Source organism: Poecilia reticulata, linkage group LG11 (assembly GCF_000633615.1).
Source record: "Poecilia reticulata strain Guanapo linkage group LG11, Guppy_female_1.0+MT, whole genome shotgun sequence".
Taxonomy (NCBI): Eukaryota; Metazoa; Chordata; class Actinopteri; order Cyprinodontiformes; family Poeciliidae; genus Poecilia; species Poecilia reticulata.
Window position 1 is genome coordinate 360752 of NC_024341.1, and position 9479 is coordinate 370230.

The following is a 9479-nucleotide window of genomic DNA, read 5'->3' on the forward strand; positions in this document are numbered from 1 at the left end:
CAAACTTAGAATAGCAAGAACATTTTTCTGACAAGCGCAAATAAGTTTGTTTTGCAAAAAAGAAAGTTAACTTCATGAGTCAAAAATGTGTGATTAAAATTTTTTAAAAAGTTTTTTTTAAGCAAAACTCACTTTTCTCATGGTGACAAGCATTAACAATTCAATTTTTGCTTTTGTTTTTTTGTTTTTCGTTTTTCTGCAGTTCCACGTTAAAGTTTTTTGCAGCTCTGCTTTCCTGAATGGACCATCTTCATCTCCACTGCTAGTGCGGGTTTGAATATTACAATACTTTCCTAGAACAAAATAGAGCCGCAGAAATAAATTACTAATAAAATATCTTACATATGCATAGTTGTATGGATGGATGGACATTTTTGTAATTTATCATTGTTTATTGAACTCTGAAAGCTGTGTGGCTTTGTTAATATTTTGTCCTAGAATGTGGTTAGATGTGCCCTTTTTTTGTTGTTGAGCACCTTTAGTGGTCTCTGCACGGCCCTGAGTAGAGGAGCATGTTGGTGGCTCCGGCCAAACGTCACGAACAGCCCAACAACCTGAAGACAATCTGCTAGTGAGTGGACATCTCTTTGGTGGAGTGCAGAGAGGAACTGTCTCTCATCAACAGAAACAGAAACTGGATAAGAAATGATGGATCTGAATATCAGGTTGGTTTGTTATGTATTGTACATATCTGGCAATCTACCCGTTTAAAGAAAATGTACTCTATAACATTACATGAAATGCATGCTTTACTTCCTCCACCTTGTACTTTAAACAATTTCATGCATATGGTATTGAAGAAAAATGTATTAAGCATACTGCATTTTGTATTGCACAGCTGATATGTTAGACCATTTGATAAGAATATGTGAATGAAAGTGAGATGTGAAACATGCACATTATTCCACATTGTAATATATTTTGTAATTATGGTGCATATTTTGAAATAAATGCATTTGAGAAAATCATTGCCTCTTTATTAAATGTTTATTTTCCAAAGAATTTTTAAAAGTTCAAACAATAAAATACCTATTTAATATTAATTACAAATAACTCTTAAGAAGTTAAAAAAAATACTCTGTGACAGTTAATATTAAGATCTAACACTGACTTAGAGTTAGTAAGTGTTATATTATTAACTCCAGCAGATTTGATATCTGGCACTTTATAAGAGTTAAGGTACTAACTCTCCAAAGAGTTAAATTAACACTTTCTGGTGTGAACCCATATAGACACTTTAAAGTTTTGAAATCAAATCTGACAGTGTTAATCTGGGCCTGTTGGATTTGCTGTGTCTGTCGCCTGACATGAGGAGGGTTAGGAGGGTTTTACTTAGAATTAGAAAGCTTTGCAAAAGTATTGCAATAAAAATAAGGATCATTTTATTAAGAAAAAACTAAAGTTTTTGAGACCAGAATGCCAATAAACATCTAATGTATGCTGGCATACAACTAAAGATCACAAAATGAAAACAAAAAAAAACCCAAACAAACTAGAGACCTAGAATGAGCACCTGATAGGTACTGATTTGTTTCCAAGTCCATTACATGTTATGTTTTTAAATTGGTCCCAAACTGAATGTGGGTGTACCTTGTGTTGAGTAGCTTGTTTCCTGCAGAATTGTCTGAAGAATTATTAATCTGAATTCATCCACACAGTTTCTCCGCAGTTTCTTTAAATTTTCACCTCTTCCATTAGCTCCACACACAAATAAGCTGTTCAAATGGAGCTGGTGAAACCATTCTGCACAGCTCCCTGTTGGTGTTCTACTTACAAAAGTCTTTGTTGGAAGACAGTACCTTCTTGGTTCTTTTCAAAGGTAACTCCACTTCTCCATTCATCTTCATCCCAAGTTCATTTCACCTGCCATGGCTCCCAGTTACATCATGGAATTCCAGAATAGAGTCCAAATGTAGGTTCACACAACAGTATGAGGAAAGGACAGCTGCAGGGAATAAAGCTTTGAGGAGTTTTACAATGAGTGCGGTGAGGAATGAAGTGTGTAAGATGGCTAATAAGGAGAAAAGAAGCTTGGAGAGGATTAGCAGTGACCTGGAAACAGCCTTGTGGTTACAGGCTGTGTCCCTTCTAGTGTCAAACATAAAACTGCTGACACATGGTTGACATTGAGCAAAAATATGAGTCCCTCCATGATGTATGTGAAAGACCGCCGACTAGAAAAACAAAACCGTGTTATAAAAATTGTTCAGAGAATCAAGGGTCATAATAACTTTAAAAATTCATCCATCATTTGCATTTATGTGCTTATTCTTGCAAGGTGGCAGGGGGCTCGTACTGGGAACACTGGACTGGAACAGGGAGGCCCAATGTCTCTGTTAGTCACTGGACCAGAGGCAGGGTCAACCTGGACAGACTGCCAGTTTGTGACAGGGTTATTAGGGCAATCCTAATAACCCTAACCCTATTCAAAACTAGGGCAATTCAAAGTCACCACTTAACTAGCAGCCAGGGTGAAAGGACAATAACAACACCCGTAGGAGACTCCATGCACAATGACTTCAGCTTTGAAGCTATTAAGGCACCAGTAGCACCAGTGACTGTGGAACCAAACACTTCACCTAAAGTGTAAGACAGAAAGTGTGTAAGTGAGTGTGGAGAAGATTTCTTTGAACTAACTGTGCTCATTAATTATTAAGCACATAGATTGTCCAAGAAAAAAATCTTCTAATGAAATGGTGGAATCCAATGCATCACTTTCTCTGCACATAATTTATTATACTCATAACTTCTTAAAACCATCAGATAAAGTTTAATGACATAAAAGTCAGTTATATTTAATCAGTGTAGATTACAAATTTTCTCAAACCTCCAATATCCTTTCATATTCACAATTACAAGATCAAAACCAAATAGTAAGTAACAAATTAACTACCGTGAAATAGAGCCATGTTATAATACTGAAGGCAGCTTTTTTTTACATTAACTGATGAACAGCCACCTGGTCATTTACATTCCTATCTAACCAAATTTGCACTGAGATGTGACCTGAAGCTTCTCTGCCTTATGAATTCATTATGACTGTTTGACCAGCTTTGCTGCACATTTTACTAGAGCCATGATGAAACTCTATGGATTTTGTGCCGCTATTGTTCTACTGTCTTTGGCTGAAGGGTGGAGTGCTGGTAGGATCCTTTTTACTTTCTGAATAAACAAAATGTAAATGTGTTTTGATTTTTCATATCTGCTTTTACTTGGACCATTTGATTTTTTTTTTAAAGAAAATGTAGACTTTACAAACATAAGAGAAACCGATAACAAAATGACTTCAAGAGGAAACCTTAGTTCCATTCACATTTAAATGTAAATGGAGTCATTTTTTGAACCATGCCATGCTTTCACCTGTTAATGTTAGTTGATTACTGCAAACGTTCTGGACATTTTCTAAGAAGAATGCTGAAAGTAGTATACTTAGAAATGTAGAAATTTTCTTAATTTCTTCAGCCTTACCCAGACACTTACACTATTATGTTACCAGTATATGCCTAACCCTGACCTCGAACTCAACTGAAACCTTAACCAACCCCTGACCTAGAAACAGTGCTTCTTCGTTCAGGGCCCAGTCGTTGAGCCTTGAAATACTATGTTGCGTCTTCCCAACATAGTATTTGTTGGAAAAATGGGGCTTTCAATGTATCAAATACAAGGCCACACCCATGCATATCGCACACACATGTGCTCAAAAGAATGACTTATGAAGGTATGTAGACAGCTTAGTCCTTAAATAATATCCTTAAAAAAGCCTCACAGACTCACAGGAGATGTTGGTCCTAATCTATCATTAATTGATTCAAAACAGTTTTAATTATCTTTTAAAAATATAAATATAAAAGAACAGAACAGCATTCTAAAGCACTTTCACTGAAACTTTCTATTTCCTAACAAAACACTACTATAAGGAATTTGAATAAGCTGACTGTCAAAAAAACAAAACAAAACAAACAAACAAAAAAAATCTCTATGACTTAACATTACACCAATTACCCAAACATGGAAACAAGCAAATGAGTTTCACTCACAGATGACTAAGCGGGCTATTTAAGTTTGAAAAAATGAGGACCTCTGGCGCTCCTGAGCAGAACTGCACATTCAAAATGGTGTCTGAAAATAAGGAGTGATTGTTTTAGCTCTAACCACGATTGATATGCAAATATTAAATATCTGAAAGTAAAACAGAAGATGTGATTATGGTTTTCTTTAACTTGGTGTAACAGATAATCTTGGGCAGAAATAAGGGTTTTTCTTCCCTACAAATATCCTTGATGTGAACACTATGTTCTTTCACATTTAATTTCAGCTGGGTTTTTGTTTTATTTTTCTGTTCTGACATATTTTTACCATAAACTGAAAAATAAGATATTTTATTATACATCTAAATGTATAATTTCAGATCGAAAACATGAGCGAACACACCCGAGCTTCATCCCCCGAGACAGGTAAGCAGTGCTGGTCTTTTTTTTAATTTAAATCTGGCAATATCTGGTAAAACAGTGGCACTGTTTAAAAATGTAACAGCAAATCGCTATGTAAATGAGAATAAAGAAGAATATATTTCAAAGATAAAATATTTCACTGAACATGTGGATTTTATTAACTAAAATGTTTGCATCAAAGTCCACATAACCACAGATTTTGTAAATAAAACAAAACATTTCATACACAGTGGCTGTCTAACAAATCTCATGTGACCTTTAGGGAAGATGACCACATTTCCAGCCACCAGACTGTCATTATAATGGAGGAAGACCCTGCTGTGCTTGAATCAGCAACTTATCTGTTTGAGAGGAATCCATATTCCTCCACTTTGATGAAGTACCACAAGGGGGCACTGCATAAGCTAAGAGGTGGTCATTTGATTAAAATCAGAAGTTATGATATTGTACTTGTTGGCCATGGTAGAGAGGCTTCCACAGGAGAACTCTACTTGGCTGGTTATGGTGCAGAGGAAGTTGCTAGATTGGTTTCTAGCCTGAAGACAGACACCCTCATTGATACCATTGGCACCATCAGCCTAATCAGCTGCAACCTTGGAAATAATCAGATCTTTGCCATGAAGCTGCTCCAAGCTCTCCGATCTCTGAATGTGGCAACAAAACTGCACCTACACAAAACACTCGTATCAGTCTCCTCTGATGGGGAGATAATGAGCGGACGAGGGGGTGTCTGGAGGTCCCATGACTACAGCAGTAGAGTCATTGCTGAACTCAGCCCAACAAGTGACCTGTTGACAAGGCAAACATTTGGCTGTGCAGGTTCAGTATTTCCATTCTATAAAGGAAATGTTCTGTATTTTAAAAGTCTAAAGTGGCCAAGATATCCTCAAATGTTCGTCCCAATGGAGCTGCGCAAAAAGTACCCCTCTATTGACTGCTTGGAGGGGCTCACTTGGAGTTTGTTCTTTGAGGAAAATGAAAAAAGACGCGCTCCAGATTATATCCCCAACAACGACCACCTAAAAGCTGTTTGGCTTGAAGTGACAGAAGAGAACAGCATTGTCCTTAAACATATCTCAAACATACAGGACCTTCTTGTGGAGATCCGCTACAGTGCTAGAGAGGAAGTGGCCTCAGAACAGTATTATGTTCTAAATGACTGCATATATAAAATACATGGGAAAAACTTGAGCACAAGTCTGGTAGGAAAGTTTATGAGGACTGACAATGAAGCTGAAATTGAACTATTTCGTCAGACTTTTGGTGACCAGCAAGGGGAATCTTCCCTGCTGGAGCTGCAGCAAGGCCTTAAAGCATCCAAATTTACTGACTTCTGCCGCCAGACATTTCAGTTTCAGCAGTGTACCTACAACTGTGAAAGGTGGGGGCGTTACTTCATGGCAGCAGTTTTCTCGGCATCAGTACGCAACTTCCGAACCTTCTCACTTTTTCTGATGAGTGTTATCGGCTGTGAAGTGGGACACACTCGAGGTACTGACAGTGCCCTGTGCACAGCGTTTGTCGGGGATGACCACCCCATGATTACTGATCAGCCCTGGCCTGACCACCTGAAGCGAGGATTCTATGGCTGCACTGTTGACAACTATGAAATGGCACCACAAAACAGACAGATCTGGCTGGATCAAGTTGTTGCGAAGGAAAATGCTCTGTACATTAAATCAAAGCAAATGATGGATGCTGTTAATCACAATGACCAAACTGAGTTGGAGATCTTTGGCAAGATTAAAGTCATGAACAAGTATGTGTTTTCATCTTATCTGGAATACTTTCGTGGTACACCTGAAGGCAAGAAACTCAAGAGAGGATGCACTCCCTCATTCTATGAGAACTAAAATACACAGTTTTAATATGTTTGGATTAGATTCAATTTGAATAACCCAGCTAGTGCTAAGACGTCTCCCACGCTCTGCATTAAATAAACACTTTTATCATTAAACTTTTATTATATCTTCCTAATTCATAGCAGATTAGTTAACATACATATTATGACATGTTTGTCACAGGCTTTGGAATTCTTCTACTGCAGTCTTTAAAGAATAAACACTGGGAATGAAGTTTTGTTTTGATCATTTTTTGGATGCAAGTACTTTTGTATTATTAAAATGAATTCTCCTGGTTTCATAAAGACATTAGTGCATTAAAACATAAAAATAAACAGGAACTGCATAAAAGAAAAAGCATGACAGGATGTTCATGAGGAACCAGCAAGGAGTGGAAGCAGGAGAGGTGTGTAAGTACTAGATGGACCAATAGACCTGGGATGACTAGCTAACTGAGGGGTGCCCAAAGTTGGTCCTCAAGGGCCGGCGTCCTGCACATTTTAGTTCTCACCCTGGTGGTAGTAACAACCTTTTCAGCTTGTCAATGTTCCTCTTAGGCCTCTAACAAGCCATTACTTGATCCAGGTGCGCTAAACCAGGAAGAGAACCAAAACATGCAGGATGCTGGCCCTCGAGGACCGACTTTGGGCACAGCTGAGCTACCTGGTTGCAGGTGTGATGAGAGAGAACAGAAGGCAAACTGAGGAGAGAGAGAGAAAGAAAGAAAGAAGGAATGAGGGAGAACACACAAATGGGAACTAAAAAATGAATCTAACTGTAATAATGAACAACTTAGCAGAAGGAATGAATTAACAAACTAGAAAAGCACAGTAGTAAAACAGAAAGTTTGATCTAATCACAATAAGAACAGATAAAAAAAAAAAATCAGAACTAACAACCCAGAGAACCCAAAACAAGCCAGGATCCTGACACTCGGTGCACTTTGGTTGCACCCAGTACCTGCAGTAGGCCAGACACTCATGTTCTCTGCTGGGGATAAAACTCCTCATTGTAGTGCAGTGGACAGCTTTAGAAATAGCTTCATAATGACTTATAGACTGATACATAGAAATTACTTTGTTTTTTGTCTTGCAGCTGTTTTTTAATTTCTTCAGACTGGGGGATGAGGGGCTGATTTCTCAGGAACCACAAATATGAAAATTTGATAGCTGAACCCACTACCAGCTTCTCTGCTGGAGGAAGCAGAGCTGAAGTCACATATTCATCAGACAGTGAAATTCTGGTGGGGAATGGTGATGCAGGGTCATAGATCAACCCTGTGTCTGCTTTGCAGAGACGGCCCAGTAAAGTGTCCAGGGTGGAACAGCAAGCAGAGGCTGAAGAAAGCCGACTGAGGGCAGGAGAAACTATCTGTACTGATGAGGTACAGAATGAAAAGAGGAACCTCTGACTAAAGTATTAGATACATTATTCTGTTTGTTCACATTGCTTGCCAGATAAGCTTCTCTAGATTTAAAATTTGGCAAAATTCTGGCACATGAAGGAAATTTCAGTTGGTAAGAGGCACACTAAAAAGTTGAAGTAGTAGTATTAAAAATATCAGGTAAATTTTTTGCTCTTATTTTGTAACACATTGCTCACGATATGGCAATGAAACTGCCATGGTGGAATGCCCCTGGCACCCATTCAGTAGGATGGGGTGTGGCCACAGAGAAGGCCTTTGCTGTTTTTATTGTTCTACCACAAGAATTTTAACCCCACCTTGGTTTTGTGAAAACCCAGATATTAGACTCTTAACATCAGTCAGGTTAACTCACTTTGTAACTTACAGAACATATGTCATATATATTGATTGAAGAACCCTGGTATTTGTACAACAAATCTTAAAACTGTTAGAAATGCCTGTTCATTCGAAATCTAATGAAGTAGTGTGAGTGTACTGATCGGACAGCAGAGAATTCCCAGAAAATAGATTTTATACTGGTGAATGAAAAGTCAATTCATAAGAAGTTTAACTAAAATGCTTTTATTTTTAAACCAAGGGCTTCAATTTGTGTGGTTAGATATGTTAACATTTATGATAAAACAATGTAACAATAACACATAATTTTCAGTTTTTTATTGTTATGTTTTTTTAACGTAACAAAATGACATTATTGTGTTATCTGTCAATGTTAATCTTGAGCATGATGGGCTACCTGGCAGATGCACATGTTTTTTCTTCAGGTTGTTCATCTCCAGCAGATGAACAACATAAAAATCTGGGGATTAATAAAATCTTGTTTAATTAAGTTTACTTTCCAGTTGTATTTTATCTCAAAAAATGTGATTTCATGACAGTGACAGGGGAATGATAATTCTGATTACATGATTTTATAATGAACCCCTTCCTTGATCAGGGTTGGAAACCAAATGTGGTGAAAATAATATTGGACATTTGTTATATTGCTTAAAATGCAAGTATGAGAGATAGATCCATTTTAACTCCAGACTGGAAAGCTTGCTGACGAGCTGAAAGCCTGCCCTTCAGAGGAGGATGCAGTTGCAAGATGAACCTGCCTGGCTGAGGAGGTTATGCTGGTTGGAGGCGACTGACTCGATTAAGCTCCAGAAGTGTTTGAAAGAGATGCCCTCTCCATCTGCTACACCCATCTTCCGCATAATCTCTCCCAGTCCCTGTTCTGTGTTGATCCCCTGTATGAACAGAACAAAATGAAGATTTCATTATTAAGCCATCAGTCAGAGATTTGCAGCATAAAAGCAAACTCCAGTATGCTTTTTCTTCAGCAGTGGAGTCTTATTCAATCACACTAAGGAAGCTGCTAATACTGGGCCTTTCAGAAGCTCTTTAGAAGTTCAGAACCCTTGACTTTTGGGTAAATTTTCTGCATATTCTTTCAACTTAAAGCACTTTGGTTTTCCATCATTCTTCTTCCCCATTATCTTAGTAGTGACAAACATTTTTACAGATCATTAGTTAGGACAAAATCAGCCATACTAAGTAGGATAGCCGGTGTATCGGCTCTCTATGCCCATCTCATAAGCTTTCATGTGTCCAATAATTATTACCTATGTCATTACACCTTCTCACACATCACTTCATTTCTAGACTAATTTGTGTGGATTTCTTATATGTGTAGATCACTCGGGTTGTTCCTGAAATTTGGTGAGAAATGTCACTAATGTTTTTATTATCCTTGCTGTGTGTCTTTGACAGCAGGATAAC

General features: G+C 37.8%; 2 protein-coding genes across 3 annotated transcripts in view; one reads left to right on the forward strand and one right to left on the reverse strand.

Moving 5' to 3' along the window:
- The window catches only part of sema4ab (sema domain, immunoglobulin domain (Ig), transmembrane domain (TM) and short cytoplasmic domain, (semaphorin) 4Ab), a 39049-nt gene extending 37069 nt beyond the window's left edge, over positions 1–1980 (reverse strand). For both annotated transcript variants that reach the window (XM_008421203.1, XM_008421202.1), the window contains exon 1: positions 1800–1980. The gene's annotated coding sequence lies outside the window, so the exon portion shown is untranslated. The remainder of the gene's footprint in view (positions 1–1799) is intronic.
- A 2434-nt stretch (positions 1981–4414) lies between these two features.
- Positions 4415–6590, forward strand: LOC103471926 (uncharacterized). Its single transcript, XM_008421207.1, has 2 exons — positions 4415–4454; positions 4714–6590. The coding sequence occupies exon 2, from the start codon at positions 4754–4756 to the stop codon at positions 6302–6304; it is 1551 nt and encodes a 516-aa protein (XP_008419429.1). The 5' UTR covers positions 4415–4454; positions 4714–4753; the 3' UTR covers positions 6305–6590.
- The last annotated feature ends 2889 nt before the right edge of the window (positions 6591–9479 follow it).

Bases quoted from the DNA above. Each gene is read 5' to 3' on its own strand.
- LOC103471926 (XM_008421207.1), top strand. From the start codon at position 4,754: ATGGAGGAAGACCCTGCTGTGCTTGAATCAGCAACTTATCTGTTTGAG.